This window comes from Podarcis tiliguerta (assembly GCF_965153285.1).
Source record: "Podarcis tiliguerta genome assembly, chromosome: 14".
NCBI classification, from domain to species: domain Eukaryota; kingdom Metazoa; phylum Chordata; class Lepidosauria; order Squamata; family Lacertidae; genus Podarcis; species Podarcis tiliguerta.
Window position 1 is genome coordinate 44,491,108 of NC_139547.1, and position 25,812 is coordinate 44,516,919.

The following is a 25,812-nucleotide window of genomic DNA, read 5'->3' on the forward strand; positions in this document are numbered from 1 at the left end:
CGACAACTTTGCTTAAGGGAAGCTGATTGGCCCAGGATCGGATCCCTCAGGAGAGATCAAGTGTTGCCTCAGTTTCTTGGGGATTTCTTCTTCCTTCTCTTCTTCCTTATAGGGTGTCTTATAAACACGGCCTTGTGGCTCGAGGGACCGGAGGAGAGGCCGAAATAGAAGCCCTGTCTTGCAGATTTCTCTCATTAAAGGCACCGTCTGAGCCGAGGTTCCATTGCGCCAGGTGAAGGGAGAGACTTAGGTCGGCTAGCGGTGAGAAGGAAGCCAGAGTGAAAGCAGATTTAGACAATGGGTGGCTCATGTCAAGTGAAGTGAGGAGAGACCGAAAAGAGAGATCAATGCATAATATGCATACAGTGGTACCTCGGGTTACAGACGCTTCAGGTTACAGACTCCACTAACCCAGAAATAGTACCTCAGGTTAAGAACCTTGCTTCAGGATGAGAACAGAAATTGTGCTCCGGTGATGCAGTAGCAGCCAGAGGCCCCATTAGCTAAAGTGGTGCTTCAGGTTAAGAACGGACCTCCGGAATGAATTAAGTACTTAACCTGAGGTACCACTGTATATAGTCCAGTGCTTGGATTGAAATCATTTGGTTTATCTTTTTATTTCCTAAAATTTATACACCGCTTGATTGGTTTTCTTATAATCATTTTCAAAACAACAGTTAAAATAAACAACACGGAATGAAGATAAAAAATTGAAAATGTAAATAAAGATAGAAATGTATACTATATCATAAGAATTATCTATACATATATATTCATTTGTAACCTAATATATTTTGTATAAATAAAGTTGGAGCCTGTTTATACAAAATATAGAGCCTGTTTGGAGCCTGTTTATACAAAATATAGTAGGTTAAATAAATATATGTGTATGTGTGTTGAGATAATAATATACAGTGGTACTTCAGGTTACATACGCTTCAGGTTACAGACTCCGCTAACCCAGAAATAGTGCTTCAGGTTAAGAACTTTGCTTCAGGATGAGAACAGAAATCGGGCTCCGGCGGTGTGGCAGCAGCAGGAGGCCCCATTAGCTAAAGTGGTGCTTCAGGTTAAGAACAGTTTCAGGTTAAGAACGGACCTCTGGAATGAATTAAGTACTTAACCTGAGGTACCACTGTTTTACATCTCTTGACTGTAAAAAAACCCCAACACCCTCAAAGCGGTTTACAAAAAGATAAAATGGTAAAAACAAGAAAAACGTAAACAATAATTTAAAACATACAAAAAGCTGAAACACTAGAATAGATTAAGATTCACATCAACTTTCTAAGCATTTGGATAGGCTCGTCTAAACAGGAATCATTTTAGCAGGTGCTGAAAGGGGATGATTTTAGTGGTTCCGATATAGCCTGCTATGTTTAAAGTCATTCCATTTGCATGAAAAGATTCATACAGCAATATTTTATATTGAACATTTAAAAGCTGAACCCCGGGGAGAGGTGGAGAACCTGTGGCCCTCTGAACGTTGCTGAACTACAACTCCCATCATCTCATATGCACCAGATTTAGGGTGCTGCAGGCAGTTCCCCTGAACAGGGCGCTGAGCTGAGGGGCCACAAAACCATACAGCTCCATAATTGAGAAGATGCATTTGGGGGCACCAAATTTTGGCCTCACCCAAGGCGCCAAATTACGAAAGACTACCAAAGTCTCGTCATTGGTCTCATCATTGGCTACGTGAGCTGGGGCTGATGAGAGCTGAAGTCCAAGAACATCTAGAGGACCACAGGTTCCTCATCCTTGGCCTGGAGGGCTTGTCAGTTATCCACTGTCTTTGGGTCCATCACTCAGAAAACGCTGGGTAACCTTTGCTCCTCCAGCCGCGTTTTGAACGGCTAAATGCGCTCTACTGTGTTAGGCTGCAGGGACAGGGTCGTTGAGAAGCTACAACGGTGCTGTTGTACCTGGCTCCTTGCCCTCGCTACCCTGATGTTACTCTGCCAAGTGCCCTGCACCTTGTCGCTGCTATATAAATAATCATTAGGGCTGTCGACAGGCTGAAAGCATCGTCTTCAATCAATTGTGTGAGTGTTAGTTACATGTGCCTAAATGTGCAAATGAGCAAAAACAACAATTCTGTGCATCCACAAAGCAATGGACTGTGACCAGGATGAGGAAAAAAGGCTCCCTTCTGGGTTTATCTATAGCTCCATTTCCCCCAGAAAAAGCTGAAGTTCAGCACTGAAACAGAACAAATGACAAATGGGATTTCCATGGATTGTCATTTGTTCCGATTGAGCACTAAAGAGTGGGTTTTTCAAGGCAAAGGCAGAACCACTTAGATCATGGGTAGGCAAACTAAGGCCCGGGGGGCCAGATCCGGCCTAATCGTTTTCTAAATCCAGCAGATGGTCCGGGAATCAGGGTGTTTTTACATGAGTAGAATGTGTCCTTTTATTTAAAATGCATCTCTGGGTTATTTGTGGGCCATAGAAATTTGTTCACTCCCCCCCAAAAAAATATAGTCTGCCCCCCCCCCCCAGGTCTGAGGGCAGTGGACCGGCCCCCTGCTGAAAAGTTTTGCTGACCCCTGACTTAGATCCATGCCTAAAAAGCATGGGGCAAACAGAAAACTGCTTGGGTTGGGACAAGCAGGAGGGTGGATTAACTTTCCTTTCACGGAGGCAGCAACTAATTAGCAGCCCAAATCGACAGGAGAAGGTGCTTCTCCCTTTACCAAAAGACCAGGAGGGAAAGTGTGGAGTTGGGTCTCGTGCAGTTCTTTTAAGAGAGAGGGGTGTGTGCGCCTGTTTAGACTCCGAGATTTTATTAGTCACAACACAAAATGCAGGAGTGCTGACTCACCCCTTTGGCCGGGCATCTTAATCCCCAGCTGTTGCATGGAACTGGAATACTCCCTTTGGTATCCTCACCGTGGCAGAGGCTGGATATTGGTCCAAACAAGGGCAGAACTTTCTCTTGGGCTTCTATTTACAGAAGCAGCCCGGGGTTTCTCCATCAGGGAAAAGGCCTGCAATCCTCCCTCCCTCTTCAAAGAATCATAGGGAGTTGGTAGGCCCCCTGCAATGCAGAAATTTTGTCCACAGTCGTCCCTGGGTGGGCTCGAACCACCAACCTTCTGGTTGACAGCCAGACATACTGACCCATTACACCACAGGATGCAGAGTTTCCTGGCGGTCGCCCCTCAAAAGCCCACCCGTTGGCTTAAGACCAAGTCATCGAGCTTCTCCCTCACTGCAGATCCAAAATACTGCCTGCATGCTTGCAGTTTGAGTGTATATCTGGTAATTAGGGATTGGGGGATAAATTAGGTTCCATTCAGATTTAAAGGCCACCCAACCTAGGTCACACTATCCAAACCAATTCGAGGACTGAAAGGCAACTATCCTTTGAAATCCACACAGCTCTGAATTTTCCAGCGTAGCTGTCATGTGCCCCAGAATGTATGTCGCGGAGCAAAGTGTGCATAAAGATAAAGGTAAAGGGACCTCTGACCATTAGGTCCAGTCGTGACCAACTCTGGGATTGTGGTGCTTATCTCACTTTATTGGCCATGGTAGCCGGTGTACAGCTTCTGGGTCATGTGGCCAGCATGACTAAGCTGCTTCTGGCGAACCAGAGCAGCGCACGGAAACGCTGTTTACCTTCCCGCCGGAGCGGTACCTATTTATCTACTTGCACTTTGACAAGCTTTCGAACTGCTAGGTTGGCAGGAGCAGGGACCGAGCAACGGGAGCTCACCCCGTCGCGGGGATTCGAACCGCCGACCTTCTGATTGGCAAGTCCTAGGCTCTGTGGTTTAACCCACAGCGCCACCCGTGTGTGCATAGAAGCACATGAAGCGTGCATAGAAGCACATGAATTGGTGAAATTATAGGTCGCATTATATTATGGGAAGCTGCTTTTGTAGAAATGGGTATGTTAGCTAGAGAAATTCACACTACAATGTGAATGAATTTTCACGAGGATTTTTTCTTTTTCTTTTAATGCAAGCTGATGTGGAAATATGCAAAACAAAACTGAAGGTTGGAAAACTCAGAAACTGAAATTGTCCGATTTGCCCACACCTTTCCGTTTTTTCCACTGCCTGTAGTCACCCCTTCTCCTCAAATCCAGCTCCTGACCCCACCCTGACTCCATGAAAAATAAATAAATCTAGGGTTGCCAGAGGCTCCTTCAAAGGGCTCCTGCGCCTTTAATAGCTGGGCTGAAATGGGGATCTCAGGAGGTCTAGCAAAAAAGAACAAGGCCGTTGCACCTTTAATAGTAGGGCAGAAGAGGGGATCTCACTGGTATAGGCAGCCCACTGAACTGCAGTTGCAGAAGACATGCTTGTTGTTGTTGAGTCGTGTCCGACTCTTCATGACTCCATGGACCAGAGCATGCCAGGCACTTCTGTCTTCCACTGCCTCCGGCAGTTTGGTCAAACTCATGCTGGTAGCTTCAAGAACACTATCCAGCCATCTCATCCTCTGTTGTCCCCTTCTCCTTGTGCCCGCCATCTTTCCCAACACCAGGGTCTTTTCCAGGGAGTCTTCTCTTCTCATGAGGTGGCCAAAGTATTGGAGCCTCAGCTTCAGGATCTGTCCTTCCAGTGAGCACTCAGGACTGATTTCCTTCATAATGGATAGGTTTGATCTTCTTGCAGTTTGATCTATCAAGAGTCTCCTCCAGCACCATAATTCAAAAGCATCCATTCTTCGGCGATCAGCCTTCTTTATGGTCCAGCTCTCACTTCCATACATCACTACTGGGAAAACCATAGCTTTAACTATACGGAAGACATGCTACATCTTGCCAAACCAGCTTTCCTGACCTTCCCTCTGCTGCACAGCTTTATTAAAGGGGCAAAAGCCCCACCTGGGCCAGTGGCAGAGCTGCATGCTCTGGTACCCAGAAGCGGGGAGCAGGTGGGGTTGTGGTGTGCCGCCTGTGGGGCGTGGCGCCGGTGCGGTGGGGGGTGGCCGCAATGGTACCCCCCTCCCCGATGGTGCCAGGGGCAGTGCGCTCCCCCGCCCCCCCTTTCCTCTGCCGGTGTCCTGGGTTTCCCCCCCACCTGGCCACTCAAACAGGGCTGTTTCAAACACTTTTTAAAAACCATTGTGGAACAAATCTGGGCTGGATGGATGGACGAATGGCCTGTAATGGTCTCCCTGGTGCCTCCTTGACTTTGGCCTGCCCTCCTCTCCTCTCAGATGCCAGCAGCTCCAACACTCATGGCTATTTGATATTTGCAAGTTTTTCCAATTAAGTTATCTTAACCTATTTAACTAAATAGTCTTTGAATTTCCTCCAGTCCTCCTCCTTCTGGTCACGGACTCAGGACGAAAGGGGGAAACGTGCTAAGAGGAAGGCACGCTTGGCAAACCCTCACCGTGATCAGCTCCTACCCAGAAACCATCCAGGCTTAGGATTTAAATAGGAAATGTTAGAGAATAACATGTTTAAAGTTAAAAGGAAAAGAAAGAAAGATGTTAAGTGATTAAGTTAATTCTATAAGAAAATTGGTTTTGGAAAACTGTTACAATGATATACACTGAAATCCAGCCAGGGGGATTTGAGGAAGTCACTTAACAATGGTACTAAGATCGGATGAAGTATAATTAAGATGTATGTTTGTTTGTTTGTTTAAAATTTTGGAAAATAAATAAATATAATTGAAGGGGGGGAAAACCACTGATGGCTATTTGAAACCAGGTGGGCCATTAAAGACAGAAGCACCTAACAGACTCCATGGAAACATAGAACGGACGTCTGCTGTGTAAGAATTGGAGCACGGTGCAGTCTTGCTAGGAATTATTATTATTATTATTATTATTATTCTGTATTCATATATACAGGGGAAGAGATTGGCGATTGCTGTCACTGTAAGTCTTCACAGAATGGATGAAATGTCTAAGAAATGGGAGTAGGGACCTGATTAACATGTTAAGGTCAGGTGTGCAATGAATAAGGTTTGGTAATATATAGGAGGAGGTCCTTCTGCATGAGTTCATAGGACGAATTCCTGACTAGTAGGACTCAGAAGTTTACATTAGTAAGTTTTTCTGTATGTGTACAGGGAGATGGTTTTCTGTTATATGATTATATATTGTTTTTAACAGATGATAGCCAATTTTTGTAAGCTTGAGCCAAGTGGAGATAAAGGCTTTTGACACCGGCACAGGAAATGATTTGAGGGGCAGAAGACTGTTTTTAGTTTATGCAACTGGAGAAAATTGGGTGACTTGGTTTTTTTATTTCACTTTTAAAGCAAAATTATTTGTAGTTTTAGGCTGACCTCATGCAGAAAGGATGCTGCATAATCAAACAAGCCACTAGAGAAGACTCCTAAGCCAAAATGCATTTGGAATTTCAATTATCCAAATAATGTTTTGAACATCTTTTGCTGACATTTCAGCATCTAAAACATATGACTATAGGGACATTTTGCATGTTGAACAGAAGTTTTCTTTTATTCAGATCATTGTGTGTTGTGGAGGCATTGTCAGGATAGGTTATGATGGGTGTCTGGATTTAACTATTTCAGCTGTTGCATTGCAGAGACTTCATATGTGGCATTTAGTTTTCTGGATTTCTGGATTCTTCTCTCTTCCTGTCATTTTTTTGTTTTGTTATAAGGTTCCTTTTTCCAATCTTGAGTTCTATTTTTTAAAGAGTCCTGAAAATTCATCAGCATTTTATTCATTATTTATTTCATAAAATGTATTCACCGCTTGATTGGAAAAACAAAGCGGTTTACAAAATCTAAAACAGTAAATTCAAGAAAAACTTACAAAACTTCTTTAAAACATACGAAAGATAAAATGCTAGAACATATTAAAATCACCTTGACATTCTAAGCATCTGGATAGGTTTGTCTAGACAGGAATTACCATATTTTTCTGCGTATAAGACTAGGTTTCCCCCCTAAAAAATACTGTCAAAAATTTGGAGGCGTCTTATACACAGATACATCTCCCCCCATTTTCTTAAATTGGAGTCCCCCAAAATAGGGAGCGTCTTATACATGGGGGCGTCTTATAGATGGAAAAATACGGTATTTTAGCAGGCGCCAAAAAGGGTATAGTGAAGACGCCTGCATCATCTCAAGAGGCAGGGAGTTCCAAAGGTTAGGTGCTGCTACACTAAATGATCAGGTTCTTACAAATGCCATACGGGTATTATGTAGTACCCGTAGCTGTGCCCTGTCTGACAATTTTAGTGCTATTTTCTCCCAGCGTACACACTTTTGCATGCAATTCTTTTTTCCCGCTCTCTTTTCCCCTTATTATGTTTTTACTGTGATTTATTTTTTAAAAAATAATATTTATTAGAGGTTTAATAGTAACAGAAAAAAGAAGAAAGAAACAATAAAAAGTTTAACAGAAGAAAACTATACCTTACAATACATCGGGGGGAAAACAAACAAACAAAAACAAAACAAAACAAAAAACAATACAGCAAAACAACAAGAAAAAGAAAAACATTTAAAAGCACATTCAATATTTCCATATCTTTACCTTTCATTTACTCGTTTCATCGACCTCCTCACACCTCCCTTTTTTGTATTCTAGTTCAATTAGCTATTAGCAAATCCTTTCCATCTTTTTCAATTTTTTGTTCTATAATTTATCTTAACACAATCTAACCTTAAATTTTCCACTTTGGCCCATTAACAATCAGTTTTTGCTTAATTCTTTATAACATTTATGCTAAAACCATATAACTTCATTCCAGCATTCTTCTAACATTCATTAATTTTGCAATATTTCTGTAAATATACTTTGAATTTTTTCCAATCTTCTTCCACCAACTCTTCTCCCTGGTCTCGGATTCTGCCAGTCATTTCCGCCAATTCCATGTAGTCCATCAGCTTCATCTGCCTGTTTTTACTGTGATTTTATTGGTGTTAGCCGCCCTGAGCCCAGCTCTAGCCAGGGAGGGTGGGGTATAAATTATTATTATTATTATTAATGCAATGGCCAGAGGTCAGGGATCGTGGGATCTGCCCTCCAGCTACTTTTGCAGGACCTGAGCTGAGTCACTAAGGCTGTTTGGAAACAAAAGACCTTTTTTTTTGGCAAGCATTTCCAGAGAAATCTAATATTATATTTTTTGAGTTGTCGTAAGGCATGGAGGGTAGGGAAGGAATATAACAGTTGGTAATAATAACAGCACAAAATCTTTTTCATAAGATTTTAGGAAAGCTTTTTTCATAATACAGCAAGATAAAAGAAACTAATCTAAATTAAAAGCAAACAAGAGAGAGAAAGTAGGGTTGCAATATTTCAAAAAATGAAAACCAGGACAAACCCTGAAAGTTGTTGTTTTGTTGAGCTTTTTGTAGACAAACCCCAAAGTTCTTGAGCTTTTCTTTTACAAAAAGGCAAACAACCCCAAACCCACTATTGTTTGATTGACTTGCCTAAGATCCAGGACAAAGTGCCACCTTCTGGCAATTCTTCCTGGATGCCAATTCCGCCTTTGAAATCCTGGTGATGTCTGGGAAAATCCAGATATATGACAGCCCAAAAGAATGAAAGAAAATACATAGTCCTCTCTCATGGGCAATTCCCTTGTCATGCACAGAAAGTGGTGGACCCTCTCAGCTCTTACCTGAGAGCTTCCTTTCTCCTCCCAGTCTCTCCCCCTGGGATGAAGATGATGATGATGATATTTATACCCCGTCCATCTGGCTACGTTTCCCCAGCCACTCTGGGCAGATCCCAACAGAATATTAAAAGCACAATAAATCAAACATTAAAAACATCCCTATACAGGGCTGCCTTCAGATGTCTTCTAAAAGTCAGATAGTTGTTTATTTCCTTGACATCTGATGAGAGGGCACCACCACTGATAAGGCCCTCTGCTTGGTTCCCTGTAACCTCACTTTTCACAGAGAGGGAACCGCCAGAAGGCCCTCTGGGCTGGACCTCAGTGTCCGGGCAGAAGGATGAAGGTGGAGATGCTCCTTCAGGTATACTGGGCTGAGGCCGTTTAGGGCTTTCAAGGTCAGTGCCAACACTTTGAATTGTGCTCGGAAACGTGCTGGGAGCCAATGTAGGTCTTTCAGGACTGGTGTTATATGGTCTTGGTGGCCACTCCCAGTCTAGCCGCTGCATTCTGGATAAGTTGTAGTTTCTGGGTCACCTTGAAAGGTAGCCCCACATAGAGTGCATTGCAGAAGGCCGTCCGTTCCCCGCCTCTCGCCCTGCCTTCCGCCAAACATCCACCACCTTCCTGTGTGATGCTAGCACAAAATCAGATTTAATTCTGCCAGCAACGGTCTGGAACACCCAGGACGAAATCTGTCTCTGGTCCCTTAGGTGCAAGGCAGCCCTGTCGGCCATTTTGTGTCTCCTGAAGACAGCTGTGAAGATGCCAGTCACCAGTGAGCAACAGAAGCGGATGCAGAAATTCAAAAACAGAGGCAAAAACCTTCTAGTAAGTATGGGAAAGCTTACCAGGACTGAGAAACGAGTCTCTAGCTCGGCCGGCCGATGGATTAGGAAGCAGCAGGGCATGTGCAGTAAAGGAAGCAGAGCAGAAATGCAAACTTGTGCTTTGCACGTGGAATCTGCAGACCGGGAATCTCCATATAATTGAGACTGTAGGAACTGCAACAGAATGTTGCAGCATAGTGTTCATGTTGGTGCTAGAATTACTGGTAGGGGCTTGAATCCCCCCCCCCTCAAAACAGTTGGAGGCCCCTCCCTAGATTAGACTGCTGAGATGAAGGCCCTACAATGCGTACACCTGAGACTTGGCCCTGTCATCACGGCCACCCCAAGACTGTAACACTTACTTATGCTTTTTTAGCAATACTTGACTGTCTCCCTTTCTAGGAAATGCGAAGGCAAAGAGTGGAAACGGAAGTTGAACTTCGCAAGGCGAGGAAGGACCTGCAGATCTTGAAGCGGAGGAACATCAGTGTCAGCACAGAAGATGACCTCACACCAGAGAAGAACCAGGTATGTGCATAAAACCATGGAATTCTAGAGTTGGAAGGGACCTTGAGGGTCATCTAGTCCAACCCCCTGAAATGCAGGAATCTCAGCTAAAGCATCCATGACAGATGACCATCCAGCCTCTGCTTAAAAACCTCCAAGGAAGGAGAGTCCACCACCTCCCGATGGAGTCCGTTCCACTCTCAAACAGCTCTTACTGTCAGAAAGTTTTTCTGTATCTTGTTTCTTGAAGCCATGGGTTCGAGTCCTACCCTCCAGAGCAGGAGAAAACAAGCTTGCTCCATCTTCCATGTTGACAGCCCTTGAGATATTTGAAGATGGCTATCATATCTTCTCTCAACTGAGAGGAAGTATATTCTGAGAGGAGTGGCTAACTTCTGGCACAGCAGATATAGTTGGACTCAAACTCCCATCAATCCCAGCCAGCATGGCCAAGGATGATGGGAGTCGAAGTCCAAGACATCTGGATGGGAAGGCCAATGGTTAGCCTACCTGCTCTATAGCAGCAGCCTTCAGAATTTCCAGATGTGGCCCCTGACTTTGGTCTAACTAGGTAATAGGAGACCCGCTACCATATATTTGTATGGTGATGGGGCTGCTGCTGAAACCCACTTTAATGATAATAATAATTTTATTATTTATACCCTGCCCATCTGGCTGGGTTTACCCACCCACTTTAGATCAGGATGCAACCCAGTTGTTGTTGTCATTCCTGGTCAGAGCAACCAAGGGGGTGGAGCCAATTCCCTTACCAGAAAAGCTTGTAGCAGTTGTGACTGATCCTAAGAAAAGGCAAATCAGAAGCACCTCAACAGAAGTTTATGGTAAGGTAAAGGTAAAGGACCTCTGGAAGGTTAAGTCCAGTCAAAGGCGACTATGGGGTTGCAGCGCTCATCTCGCTTTCAGGCCGTGGGAGCTGGTGTTTGTCCGCAGACAGCTTTCTAGCTCATGTGGCCAGCAGGACTAAACCGCTTCTGGTGCAACAGGACACCGTGACGGAAACCAGAGTGCACGGAAACGCCGTTTACCTTCCCACCGGAGTGGTACCTATTTATCTACTTGCATTGGCATGCTTTTGAACTGCTAGGTTGGCAGGAGCTGGGACAGAGCAACGGGAGCTCACCCTGTTGCAGGGATTCGAACCGGCAACCTTCCGATCAGCAAGCCCAAGAGGCTCAGTGGTTTAGACCACAGCGCCACCCGCGCCCTGAACGCGAGATGAATGCCGCAACCCCAAAGTCTTTAGAAGTTTATGGAACCATGCACGGAATGGAGAAAGTTGACTGAGGAGGTTTTTCTCCCCCTCGTAACTTTAGAATTGGTGAGCCTCCGAAAAAGCTGGAGGGCTGAGAACAGATAAAAGATGGGACTTCTTCATGCAACTCATGATTGAACTATGGAACTCGCTGTCGTAAAGTAGTGATCCTGTGATCAAGTATTGCTGGGTGGGGCCCCTCAGGCAGGGAGCAACTCCCTCGGCCAGTAAAGTGAGATGAGTGCCGCAACCCCAGAGTCGGCCACGACTGGACCTAACAGTCAGGGGTCCCTTTACCTTTACCTTTAGCTGATACCAGAGAAGAAGCCAATAGAGCCTGGTAACCCATTTTGGTGCCTGTGTGTGATTGATTAGTAGCTTGGAGGGAGAAAGCAACCCCCTCCTTGACACTTAGATGGCTTTAAAAGAGGATTGGGCAAATCCCTGGAGGAGAAGGTTGTCCATGACAACTAGTTACAACAGATTCCAACCTACCCAAGTTACCATGGCTAGTGTGGTGTAGTGGTTAAGAGCGGTAGTCTCGTAATCTGGTGAACCGAGTTCGCTTCCCCGCTCCTCCACATGCAGCTGCTGGGTGACCTTGGGCTAGTCACACTTCTCTGAAGTCTCTCAGCCTCACTCACCTCACAGAGTGTTTGTTGTGGGGGAGGAAGGGAAAAGGAGAATGTTAGCCGCTTTGAGACTCCTTAGGGTAGTGATAAAGTGGGATATCAAATCCAAGCTCTTCTTCTTCTTCTTCTATGCCCCAAGTGACCATGTCTTGCTTGCTGGCTTTCCATTGAGTCATCTGGTTGGCTACTTTGAGAAGAAGATGCTGGACCATTGGCCGGATTCAGTAGGCTGGTCTTGTGGTCTTTGTCATGCCTGATTCATAATTCCCTTCTTCCCTAACCCAGGTTGCTCAAATTCCTTTGGAGGAAATAGTCGAGGTGCTGAAATCAGACGATCAGCATCTTCTTCTCAAGGCAACCATGTCCATCAGGTATGTGAAGGCAAAGCTGATTCTTCTACCACCGCTTTCCCAATTCCAGTGCCCTTTGGAATATTGTTGGGACTACACCTCCCAGCCAGCAAGGCATGGTGGGAGTTGTGGTCCAGCAACATCTGGAGGACCACAGGTGAGCTGCCACTGTTTTAAGCTCTTCCCTAGTGCCTCTGCTGGGATTGCTAAGCCTTCTGAAATATCTTGGATGGCAAGGCAGGGCAAAGGTTTCCTTGCCACAGCTGCAGAGCCCCAGTCTGTCCTGCTACCCAGCAGAACCGAACGAAGCTTACAGATGAGCTGAGATGTAATAAGGGAGAGATGGAAGGAAGTAGAAATCGCATAGGAAGGCTTCAAGATTACCTTAGAAGATTGGAGAACTGAGCCCCAGCTAACAAAATGAATTTTGATAGAGACAAATGCCAGGTTCTGCACTTAGGTAGGAATGCACAAATGTAAGATGGGGGACACCTGTCTTGCCAGTAGTACATGTGAAAAGGGTCTAGTGGGTCTTAGTAGACGCCAAGCTCAAATTGAGTCAACAGTGTGATGCAGCAGCAAAAAAGTTAATACTTTTCCAGGTTGCATCACCAGAAGTATAGAGTCCATATCGAAAGAAGTCAAAGGTACAGGTAAGGGAACCCTTGACCACAACAAAGAAGTCATAGTACTGCTCTATTCTGCCTTCATCAAACCACACCTGGAGTCCTGTGTCCAGTTCTGGGAGCCACAATTTGGGAAGGATGTCGACAAGCTGCAGAGGAGGGTGATTAAGATGATCAAGGGTCTGGCAACCAAGCCTTAGGAGGAGCAGTTGAGATAGTTGGGCATGTTTAGCTTGGATAGGAGGAGACTATATTTAAAGGGAAGATGGAGCAAGCTTGTTTTATCCTGTTCTGGCGGGTAGGCCCTGGACCAACAGAATCAAGGGAAATTACCTCACTGCATTTGAAGCCGCCAATGTATATTGTTTCTGCAACAGTGTGCGGCCTCATCTTGAAATCCTGTACAGTGGTGCCTCGCAAGACAAAAAGAATCTGTTCCGTGAGTCTCTTCGTCTAGCGGTTTTTTCGTCTTGCGAAGCAAGCCCATTAGCGGATTAGCACTATTAGCGGTTTAGCGGCTATTAGCGGCTATTAAAGGCTTAAGGGATTAGCGGATTAGCTGCTAAAAGGCTATTAGCAGCTTAGCGCCTTAGAAAAAGGGGGTGAGGAGCGAAAAAAAAACCCCAGGAATTGCAAGACATTTTCGTCTTGCGAAGCAAGCCCATAGCAAATTCGTTTTGCGAAGCACCTCCAAAACGGAAAACCCTTTCGTCTAGCAGGTTTTCCGTCTTGCGAGGCATTTGTCTTGCGGGGCACCACTGTATATGTAGACTTTGTATTCCCTGACCTTTGAATCTGCCGTGGTTCTACTGGCATTGCAAAATCAGGAGCAGTAGACGTTAACTGGGAGTGCCCTGGTAGCTCTCTGGGAGAGCAACAAAGGTTTCTGACTCTGAGTTCTTTACCAATAGCTACAATTGAAAAGCTTTCCTCTCTCCCCCTCCCCAAATTAAATTGCTGCAGAAACAATGAAAGGGAAAACCAGAAGTGGAATTTGGTGTGGACGGATTGATGGACTTCTTTGTGGTGCTGATTACAAATTACTGGGCTGAGCTTGTGTCGGCCTTAGGGAGGCACTCTGTTCAGCCAGCTACTATTTTGCTCATGGTTCTGGTTGCCGGATATTGGGACTTCTGGGTTGTTGTTTTTTTAAAAAATGGTGTCCTGCAAGCCTGAAGTCAGCTGACCTGTGCTAAATAGTAGATTAAGGCGCTAATCCATCTCCCCTCCACAGGAAACTACTCTCTCAACATAAGAACCCTCCCATTGACCAAGTCGTTGAAGCTGGAGTCATTCCTAAACTCGTGGACTTTTTGTATCATCACGACGCTCCAAGCTTGCAGCTAGAGGCTGCTTGGGCGCTCACTAACATTGCTTCTGGGACACCTGAGCAGACCAGAGCGGTAGTGGAGGCCAATGCTGTGCAAGGCTTGATAGTCATCTTGTCTTCTCCAAAGATGCATATCTGTGAGCAGGCTGTGTGGGCCTTGGGGAACATAGCAGGTAAGTGGCGGTGCTTTTGGATTTCCAAGATGGCAGCCAATGAACTGCTGGGTCTTGGTCAGTGAGAGCCAAACCGTCAACATTTGGGGGAGCCAACAAGTAGTAGACCATCAACATGCCAGGCTAGATCAGTCATAAAGGCAGGCAATCCCAGTTCAAGGGGCGCTGGCCCATGCTGGAACCCAGTTCTCTTGTGACTGGTTCCCAAAACAGGGTGCCCAGAACATTCTAGGGTCCACACGTAACTTCATGTGGAGACTTCTTGGTCCATCCTGCCTGGGCAGCAGAAAACCTTATGGCTTTCCCAGGTGCACAATGAAGTGAACTAGGAGAGAGTTGCAATTCTTGTTATTTATTTGATTTGTATACCGCAGGTTGCCGGGTAGTGGTTCACAACATAAAAATACAAAATGAGAACACAAAATAAATAACACAATAAAAACAAACTAATAATGCCCCTTCCACAAACACATTTAAAAGGCCATATTGGAGGGGGGGATTGTGTTCATTTAAAAATACTGGTAGCATTATGATAAATTCAACAGTGTAAATAAGTTTTGATCGATGTAATAAGGTGAAAAAGGTAAAGATAAAGGACCCCCGGATGGTTAAGCCCAGTCAAAGGCGACTATGGGATTGTGGCGCTCATCTTGCTTTCAGGCCGAGGGAGCCGGTGTTTGTCCACAGGGACTGAGCAACGGGAGCTCACTCTGTCGCGGGGATTTGAACTGCCGACCTTCCGATCGGCAAGCCCAGGAGGCTCGGTGGTGGATTGTTGAATGGTATAAAGGTAAAGGGTAAAGGGACCCCTGCCCCTTAGGTCCAGTTGTGGCTGACTCTGGGGTTGCGGCGTTCATCTCGCTTTACTGGCTGGGGGAGCTGGCGTACAGCTTCCGGGTCATGTGGCCAGCATGACTACGCCACTTCTGGTGAACCAGAGCAGTGCACGGAAACGCCGTTTACCTTCCCGCTGGAGCGGTACCTATTTATCTACTTGCACTTTGACGTGCTTTCAAACAACTAGGTTGAGAGGAGCAGGGACCAAACAACGGGAGCTCACCCCTTCTTGGGGATTTGAACCACCCACCTTCTGATCGGCAAGCCCAAGAGGCTCAGTGGTTTAACCCACAGCGCCAGCGTCATGTAAAATATGCAGGGATGTATGGTATGCAAAATGAACCACCGAAAGAGAAGAAGGGAAGTCATTGGTTTAAAATTGTTTAAATGAATATTTTGAAATGTCATTTAGAATATATATATATATATATATATGGCCATAGAATATGTCAGTCCACCAGAGGCCTGGTTATAGAGAAAGGTTTTCACCCTAAAGGTTTGTAGTGAAGATGCCAGGCGAGCCTCCCTGGGGAGAACATTTGACAAGCGGGGAGCCACCACGGAAAAGGTGCATTGACTCTGGCGCCACCTGCTGTTGGTCTTCCTCCTCTCTGTCCCATCAGTGCCAAAGGAAACCAGCCGCCACGGATGGTTCAGGGAGAGATGACAGTGTTTCGCTATTTTCACCCACCTGGAGAGTAACTACCATTTCCAATGCTTTATCCTATGTAGGTGACGGCCCACAGTATAGAGATGTGCTGATCAGCTTCAATGTAATCCCTCCCCTCCTGTCCTTGGTGACACCTTGCACTCCGGTATGTTTCTGCTTCCGCCTGGTTTGATAGATAGATAGATGATAGATAGATAGATAGATAGATAGATAGATAGATAGATATAGATATAGATATAGATATAGATATAGATATAGATATAGATAGATAGATATGGCTCTCTGGAGCTGAGAAGACCGGTTAATCCATGGGTAGGCAAACTAAGGCCCGGAGGCCGGATCCAGTCCAATCGCCTTCTAAATCCAGCTTGCGGACGGTCCGGGAATCAGTGTGTTTTTACATGAGTAGAATGTGTGCTTTTATTTAAAATGCATCTCTGGGTTATTTGTGGGGCATAGGAATTCGTTCTCCTCCCCCCCAAAAAATATAGTCCGGCCCCCCACAAGGTCTGAGGGACAGTGGACTGGCCCCCTGCTGAAAAAGTTTGCTGACCTCTGGGTTAATCCTTTGAGATAACCAGTTAATCCCTTGACCTATGCAGCTGATGAATAGAAGAGGATAGGCTTGAATTAGTGGGAGAGACCTGAATGAAATCAACCCACTGCACCCTTGACTTGGCAAATCATGATCTGGAACAGAGTTCCTCTGCTAAGTCTGACATTCAAGAACTGGCTGGATACAGCCATTGGTAGCTAATGGGAATACAAGAGCTCAAGAGCTGGGTGCAAGACATTGCAGTTTCTAGAACTATTGCTCAGTAGGCCAGGGCAGTGGCGTAGCGTGGGTTGTCAGCACCCGGGGCAAGGCAAGTAATTTGCGCCCCCTAACCCGGGGCAAGGCAAGTAATTTGCGGCCCCCCCCGCTGCACTGTCCCTCCCCCACATAGTCCCTCGTTCTCTCTCCGCACCGCACCGCACGCCTGGCACCCTCCCCTCCACAGTGGGCGGCGACCCGGCGGCTCGGATCAGATTCGCACAGCCAGCACTGCAGTGAGAGAGAGAGAGAGTGAGCCAGGTAGGGGCAGAGAGCTGTGAGTGCGAGTTCGCCTCCCCCCCAGATGTTGCGCCCGGTGCGGCCGGCCCCCTCTGCACCCCCCACGCTACGCCCCTGGGCCAGGGATGGGAGGCCTGTAACCCTCCAGATCCAGCTGGATTCCCACTCCCAACATCCCCAGCTAGCTTGACCAGCAGTCAGGGATGATGTAATCTGTAGTCTAACAACCTCTGGAAGACCAGAGTTGAACCAATTCTTGTTCTATTCCTTGAGCTTATCCATGGCCCTGGAGTCTTTGGAAGTTCTGTTTCCCCACTCTGGTTTCAGCCAATGGTTTCCTTGAACATGATTCTGGTTTTCCAGGTTGGGTTCCTGCGCAACATCACATGGACGCTGTCCAACCTCTGCAGAGGCAAAAACCCGTATCCTCCCATGGGAGCTGTGCAGCAGATGCTCCCCATGCTCATGAACCTTCTGCAGTACGACGACGAGGGCATCCTTGCAGACGCCAGCTGGGCTTTCTCTTACCTGACGGACGGCTCCAATGACCGCATCCATGTGGTGGTGGAGGTTGGGGTGCTGCCGCGGCTGGTGCAGCTCTTGGCCTACGCAGACCTGCCAATCCTGGTAAGTAAAGGTAAAAAAAGGTAAGGTAAAGGACCCCTGGAGGGACGCGGGTGGCGCTGTGGTCTAAACCACAGAGCCTAGGACTTTCCAATCAGAAGGTCGGCTTTTCGAATCCCCGGAACAGGGTGAGCTCCCGTTGCTCGGTCCCTGCTCCTGCCAACCTTGCAGTTCGAAAGCACGGCAGTGCAAGTAGATAAATAGGTATCGCTCCGGCAGGAAGGTAAACGGCGTTTCAGTGTGCTGCTCTGGTTCGCCAGAAGCATCTTAGTCATGCTGGCCACATGACCCGGAAGCTCTCTCGGCCAACAAAGGGAGATGAGCACCGCAACCCCAGAGTCGTCCACGACTAGACCTAATGGTCAGGGGTCCCTTTACCTTTTTAAAGGGCCCCTGGACGGTTAAGTCCAGTCAAAGGCGACTATGGGGTTGCAGAGCTCATCTTGCTTTACAGGCCAAAGGAGCCAGCGTTTGTCCACAGACAGCTTTCCGGGTCACGTGCAGAGTGCACAGAAATTCTGTTTACCTTCCTGCTGCAGCGGTAACTGTTTATCTACTTGCACTGGCGTGCTTTCGAACTGCTAGGTTGGCAGGAGCTGGGATAAAGCAATGGGAGCTCACCCTGTTGTGAGGATTCGAACAACCGACCTTCTAATTGGCAAGCACAAGATGCTCAGTGGTTTAGACCACAGCGCCACCTGCGTAAGAGGCGTTTAGGAAAAGCAGTGCCACATAGTCTTGCTGGCTACTGCTAAATATATTTCTCCCTTTCCCTCGATGGCACAGGTCATCTGTTGGGATGGGCCAGAAATTCAGTTCAGCTCACATCCCAACAACACGAGAACAGAAACACAGCCTTGCTTTCAAACCTGCACTTCTCTGAATTTTACAATGCAGGTCTCCGGCCAAATAACGAGTGCAATAATGCAAATATTGGGGTATTAAGATGCAAAAAATTCTTACGATAATGCATCACAGTGTTTCTGAAGCTTGGGTCGCCAGCTGTTGCTATGCTACAACTCCCATCATCCCTAGCTAGCAGGACCCAGTGATCAGGGATGATGGGAGTCGTAGTCCAACAACACCTGGTGACACAAGTTGAGAAACGCTGTATTGTTTTGTATGCGTAACACACAAAATATATTACATGGGGGAAAATAGCCTGCAAAAGCATGTCAATCGAGAGAACTTAGCACTAAGATGTGGGTGAATTTTTTATTTTTTTATTTTTATATACATTTTTATTGGTTTTTTAACATATCATTTTCAACAATCCTTTAACATAGCTTCTTCTCTTATACAATATTTTAGACTTCCATCAACAACCTCTGATGATTTACCATTCTTTATCACTTATTCTTCATTTCTTAATTTCTCTATTACTCTTAATTATCATTAACTGATAATTCTCTTCATAGTCTTTCTTGCAATATTTCAAATAGTCCTCCTTACAGAACTTCCTACTAGCGTAATCTGTTCATTACAATTGCTTTTCAAATAATTCATATATCTGTGGGTGAATTTTTTAAGGAAAAATAATTCACAAATAGGGACGCGGGTGGCGCTGTGGGTAAAACCTCAGTGCCTAGGACTTGCCAATCGTATGGTCGGTGGTTCGAACCCCCGCGGCAGGGTGAGCTCCCATCTTTCGGTCCCAGCTCCTACCCACCTAGCAGTTCGAAAGCACCCCTAAGTGCAAGTAGATAAATAGGTACCGCTTTATAGCGGGAAAGTAAACGGCGTTTCCGTGCGCTGCGCTGGTGCTGGCTCGCCACAGCAGCTTCGTCACGCTGGCCACGTGACCCAGAAGTGTCTCCGGACAGCGCTGGCCCCCGGCCTCTTAAGTGAGATGGGCGCACAGCCCCCTAGAGTTGGACACGACTGGCCCGCACGGGCAGGGGTACCTTTACCTTTACCTAATTCACAAATGCATGTGGAGAACCGGACTTAAGATTGGAAAAATGAGAGCTTGAGAGGAACTTGCATGCACAAATCTATCCAACCATCCCTGTATTTGTGAGTTATGCTCAGAATACTGAAGAAGAAGAAAAGTTTGGATTTGATATCCCGCATTTCATTCCCTTTAAGGAGTCTTAAAGCGGCTAACATTCTCCTTTCCCTTCCTCCCCCACAACAAACACTCTGTGAGGTGAGTGGGGCTGAGAGACTTCAAAGAAGTGTGACTGGCCCAAGGTCACCCAGCAGCTGCATGTGGAGGAGCAGAGACGCGAACCCGGTTCCCCAGATTACGAGACTACCGCTCTTAACCACTACACCACACTGGCTCTCACACTGGTGGCGTCTCCAGTGCCCCTGGTTAATCTATACTTTTTCTGCACCTTGTTTTTTGTTTCAGACTCCAGCTCTCCGCACTCTGGGCAACATAGTCACTGGCACAGACGAGCAGACGCAGATGGCCATCGATGCCGGTGTTCTGTCTGTCTTGCCACACCTCCTGCACCACCCAAAGCCATCCATACAGAAGGAGGCAGCCTGGGCTTTGAGCAACATTGCAGCAGGGCCCAGCAGCCAGATACAGCAGCTCATCACTTGCGGCCTCCTGCCTCCCCTGGTGGAGCTGCTGGAGAAGGTAAACATTTCGCATTATCCTGGGTTCCCTTGCTCAGGCTGGGGAACGCTGCTGGTAATTGCTAAATGTTGGTGGAAGGGTGTGTTAAGACGAGAGGCAAGACACGGCGATAACAGCAAGAACCTTTCTTGAACTGCATAACTGGGAAATAGGGGCAAAACAACTGCTTATACAGTGGTACCTTGGCTTACAAACACTTCAGGTTACAAACTTCGCTAACCCAGAAGTAGTACCCAGGCTTGTGAACTTTGCCCCAGGATGAGAACGGAAATCGCGCGCCGGCGGCACAACGGCAGCGGGAGGCCCCATTAGCGAAAGCACGCCTCAGGTTAAGAACAGTTTCAGGTTGAGAACGGACCTCCGGAATGAATTACCGTATTTTTCGCTCCATAAGATGCACCTGACCATAAGATGCACCTAGTTTTTAGAGGAGGAAAGGGGAAAGCCCCGTTTTTGGGGGGAATAAGCTCACAGTTGTGCAGCTTCTTTTGCGAAGGGGAAAAGCCCCTTTTTTGCGGATCAGCTCAAAGTTGTTGAGCTTACTTTGCAAAGGGGAAAAATCCTGTTTTTATGGGGCTCAACTCACAGTTCTGCAACTTTTTTGGAAAGAAAAGGGAGCCGTTTCTACAGTTTCCAGACAGATAATCTAATCAGCCAGTCACATGTCGCTGGGGAAACAAACAGCCTCCATCTGCAGAACATTCAACAATGGAGGCCTGGGCGAGGGGGCAGGGCCGGAAAGGGAGCCAGCGATCGACCACACATTCGCTCCATAAGACGCACAGACATTTCCCCTTACTTTTTAGGAGGAAAAAGTGTGTCTTATGGAGCAAAAAATACGGTAAGTTCGTAACCCCAGGTACCACTGTATACATTCCTGAAAGCCTGGGACACTCCCACTCCCCCCATGATTGGCTGTCTAAACTTCCAAGCTGCAAATCACAACTCAGAGTTCAAGGGCCAATGGCAGAGGCCCCAGTCTTGAAATGCTCTGTGATTGGACATCATGTATCGAATCAGAACACAGGAGCTCAGAATCCTTAGTCCCGACTCAAGCTCAGGCAAGCACAGACCACTGAATACATAACACCGAGTACACACAGAAAAGGGTGTGCACCCTCCACCTTAAATGAAAGAAGAATGTCCTTATGGTATCATAGATGTTTAGGGGCATGTGAAAATCTCTGGAACTGGAGGGTGCTTCTGCATGACTCTTACCCCTGCCCATGACATGACTGCCAAACCCATGCAAGTTTTTAAATATTAGACAGGTGACATCTGTTGCACTGTTTTCGATGGCTGCTCTGCTAAAAGCTTTTCTGATTAGGCAAGGCTATCCAGGCATGTTGTTTAATTATGTACGGATCTTGCTTTTAAAAAGCAACAGTCGGCTCTATGTATTTTGATACTTTAACAAGCAAATGTAATAAATTATGTTGACTTTATTTGAATTTTTATGAATATTAGACATTTTATGAAAACTGCTTAGTGCAAAAGTGGCCTTCCAGGTGTTGCTGAACTACAAATCGAAAAAAAAGCCTAGCCCAGTGACCAGGGATGATGGGAATTGTAGTCCAACAAACAGCTGGAGACCCAAGTTTGGGAAACACTGATCTAGAGGGCCAAAGGTTTCCAAATCTGATTAGGCAGTACAGAAGTCTTGCTAAACAAAAATAAATGCATGTTTCGTATAAAGCAAGTCATGCCTTATTTATAGTAAGTGGTTTCTGCTTTCGTTGGGGTGGGATAGGTGAGAGTCCTGCTATCAGCTGCTGCATGCTGAGCGCTGTTCACTGTTAAATTACTAGAACAGGCTGATCTGCAGCCGTCTTGTATTCCCTTGCCTGCCCATCCTTCCCCACCTTCAACAGGGAGACATCAGAGCCCAAAGGGAGGCTGTGTGGGCGGTTGCCAACTTCACCACTGGAGGGACGGAGCAACAGGTGGAAGAAATGGTCCAGGCCGGGGTCCTTAAACCTCTGCTGAACTTGCTGGCTATCAAAGATGCCAAAATAATCCTCGTCGTCTTGGACAGCATCTCTAGTTTCTTCCTGGTAAGTGTGCGTGTTTTATCACTGCTTCTCTGGTAGGCTTCCTGGGAGAACAGATATTGGCGGGGCGGGGGGTGGGGGGTGGAGAGACAGACAGATGTCTGGAGCAGGTCAGCAATAACTCACCAGGTGTCCGTGAAATGAACTCTTTATTCAAAGAAACCAAACAGCTCAGGCCTAGTGAGCACAGCAACCCTTCCCAGTAGTACATCTTGCCCCAGTGAAGCAGTCAGAAGGTCTCCACGTTCCCACACCTCTCTAAATCTACTTCTCTGGTTTTCCCTCAAGCAATCTATTGCTTCTTGCCTGTCTTTGCTCGGCTGTCGTCTTACCTCTTCAGGTTCTTGGAGACCGGGGGCCGGGGAGGGGAGCTTGTTGTAGCAGGAGGGAAAGTCACCCATGACTCTTCCCCAACCTGACTCATCTCTTTCTCTCGGCCTCCTTCCTCTCCTGCTTCTGATTCTGATTCTGGACTGCTCCCTGGCACAGAGTCTCCCTGCTCACTAAGCCCTGTTACTTCTTCAGCTTCCAACACCTCCTCTTCCCAGGCTTCTCCCTCTGACCGCTCCTCATTGTCCCACCACCTCTCCTCTGGCTCTGAGCCTTCTTCCCTTGAAGGTTCACCAGTTGGTTCCTCCACATCCAACCAGTCCAGAACAACTGAGCAGCATTCTAACCTGGAATCGATGCTGTTGCAGGAAGAAGACAGTTTTTCCTCTTTGGCGCAGGGTTGCAGGCAGCTCAGTAGTTGAGAATCTGCCTTGCATCCAAGTTCATCCCCTCGCATCTCCTGGCAGGGCTTTCCACCTGGAAAAATAGGGGGTCTGCTGCCAATCAGTGTAGACAATACTGAACTAGATGGACCCTGCATTGTATCCCAATATTAGGCTGCTGAGAAGCTGGGTGCAACGCAGAAGCTGTGCCTTTTGGTGGAAGAGCTTGGGGGCCTGGAGAAGATCGAAGCCCTCCAGACTCACGAGAACACCTTTGTCTACCGAGCTGCCCTGGGCCTCATTGAGAAATATTTTCCCGACAACGTAAGTAGCTGCTGGCATTGGGCTCCCTGCACATTTTGGAAGGTCCAGCATCTGAGCAGAGAGAGTTAAGGGCACTGCAACTGTGGGTAATTCCTACCTCCGCCCTAAAGATTTTATTTACTTATTGGAAACATAACAAAGCCCCAAAATAACCTTACACAAAAGGAAGGGGAGAAATTAGTGAAAACTAGAGATATCAGAAGGGATGCGGGTGGCGCTGTGGGTTAAACCACAAAGCCTAGGACTTGCTGATCAGAAGGTCGGCGGTTCGAATCCCCGTGACAGGGTGAGCTCCCGTTGCTTGGTCCCTGCTCCTGCCAACCTAGCAGTTCGAAAGCACACCAGTGCAAGTAGATAAATAGGTACCACTCCAGCGGGAAGGTAAACGGTGTTTCTGTGCGCTGCTCTGGTTTGCCAGATGCGGCTTAGTCATGCTGGCCACATGACCCGGAAGCTGTACGCCGGCTCCCTCGGCCAGTAAAGCGAGATGAGCATCGCAACCCCAGAGTCTGTCACGACTGGACCTAATGGTCAGGGGCCCCTTTACCTTTACCTAGAGATATCAGAATTCCGTAAGCGTACTCCCTTCCATCCTAGGCATGTCATAATGGAGTGAATCGGGAATAATTGGGCAGTGAGCATTTTTATGCTGCTTTCCCCCAATAAAATGCAATAACAACAATAATAAATTTTTATTTGGCCCTTCCTGGCCAGAGCTGGGCTCAGGGCGGCTAACATCATAAAGCCTTGTATTTACATGCTAATCTGGCTGGGGTAGTACAAGAGGTTACCAGTGCAGAGAAAAAAGTGAGCCTTGCTTTTCATAATACAACTGTGACATTTTCTCTCCCTCCTCTTGTTAGAGCCTGTCACCAAGAACTTAGCACGAAACGGGCTTGCAGCTCCACAGCAGAACTCGGTCACAGAACTTCTTTTCATTCCAAACGCAGACATGAACACATTTCCCCCTAGGCTCTATTAAAAAGTTCCCCAGTTCACAGGACCGCAGGATTTCCAGGAGCCCCCTTGAAGCTGACGTTTCTAAGTTTGAAGAATAGTTCCCACCCACGAGAGAAGGCGTTGGCCTCCTCATCGCCCTGCCCTGACAAAATACAGATATCGCAAACCAAAGTCCACCTCTTGCTTCAAAACAATTGTTTAAATGTGTGCACTGGAGACAGCCAGCCAGTGACAACCGGCACAATTCATTGGCTAAGATTTCTTCAGTTGGGTGATGTCAGGGAAAGGGAGTGCAGAGCAACAAGAGAGCATCTGCTTGGCCTGTAGAAGGTTTTTCTGGGTTCAATCCCAAATGGCATTTTCAGGTAGGACTAGGAAAGATTCCTTGCCTGCAATCTTGGATAAATGCTGCTGGCCAGTGTTGACAGAACTAAAGTACCGTATTTTTTGCTCTATAGGATGCACTTTTCCCCCCTCCAAAAATTAAGGGGAAATGTGTGTGTGTCCTATGGAGCGAATGCAGGCTCCTTGGCTTCAGTGATAGCAACGCGAAGCCTCCGAAGCGCAAAGGGAGCACTATCTCTGTGCTCCGGCGGCTTCGCGTTGCTTTCTCTGAAGCCTGCAGAGCGAGAGGGGTCTGTGCACACCGACCCCTCTCGCTCTCCAGGCTTCAGGGATAGCCGCCTGAAGCCTTTGGAGTGCAGCGGGAACTCACACTGCGCTCCGAAGGCTTCGGGTTCCTTTTGCTGAAGCCGGGAGAGCAAGACTCTCCTGGCTTCAGCAGAGAGGGAGAGCTGCGCAGCGCCCCTTCAGCGAAGCAGGAGGAGAAATGGAAGGGGCTCCGTTTCTCCTGCCGCTTCGCTGAAGGGGCGCTGAGCAGAGAGGGGGAGAATTATTTTTTCTTGTTCTCCCCCTCTAAAACAAGGTGCGTCCTATGGTCGGGTGCGTCCTATAGAGCGAAAAATACGATAGGTGGATCAGAGTTTTGACTATCTGAGGCAGGGTAAGACAGCATTCCAGCAAACTACAGAATAGTTCTCTCTTCTCCCAGATTCCTGGGCAGTGCATTTCTGTGAAGACTGCTAGAGAGTTATTGGGTAGCATAACAAACTGGGATTTTTGGAATGGGGGACTTGGCAGTTACAGAATCTATTGCAGGTTTGAAGAGGCCATGCAGTTCAATGATTGTCCCCTCTTCTCTTTCTCCTCCACCTCTTCATCATCAGCAAGCTGAAAACTCGGTTTCAGAAACAGGAGAAGGAACAGCCCCTTCACCTTTCTTGACTGATATGCAAGACTGCTTTAAATTCTGACTGGGAGACCCAGCCCACAACACACTTTCTTGACTTGGTGAAAGGCACCACGTTTGACTTGGCTATTTAAAAGCACCACCAGGGGAAAGGGGTTCATTTGTAATGAATAAATACTGCTTTTGTAATGAATGAATAATGTAAAAATAAATCCTGCATTTGTACAAATCTGCATCTCAAGCCAGCTCTTTCAGGGAGAGTAGAATCATAGAATCATAGAATCGTAGAATCATAGAGTTGGAAGAGACCACAAGGGCCATCGAGTCCAACCCCCTGCCAAGCAGGAAACACCATCAGAGCACTCCTGACATATGGTTGTCAAGCCTCTGCTTAAAGACCTCCAAAGAAGGAGACTCCACCACACTCCTTGGCTTAGAATTG

At 46.9% G+C, this 25,812-nt stretch overlaps 2 protein-coding genes across 3 annotated transcripts in view; one reads left to right on the forward strand and one right to left on the reverse strand.

The window, feature by feature from the left end:
- Positions 1-25,812, reverse strand: part of CIITA (class II major histocompatibility complex transactivator) — a 1,021,617-nt gene that overhangs the window by 63,039 nt on the left and 932,766 nt on the right. The window lies entirely within an intron of this gene.
- On the forward strand, positions 114-25,575 carry KPNA7 (karyopherin subunit alpha 7). The gene is made up of 11 exons (XM_083413593.1): positions 114-232; positions 9,291-9,408; positions 9,810-9,935; positions 12,105-12,190; positions 14,030-14,298; positions 15,868-15,950; positions 17,223-17,486; positions 19,840-20,073; positions 21,945-22,127; positions 23,012-23,161; positions 25,348-25,575. Exons 2-11 carry the CDS (start codon positions 9,343-9,345, stop codon positions 25,432-25,434), a joined length of 1,548 nt encoding a protein of 515 aa, XP_083269719.1. The 5' UTR covers positions 114-232; positions 9,291-9,342; the 3' UTR covers positions 25,435-25,575.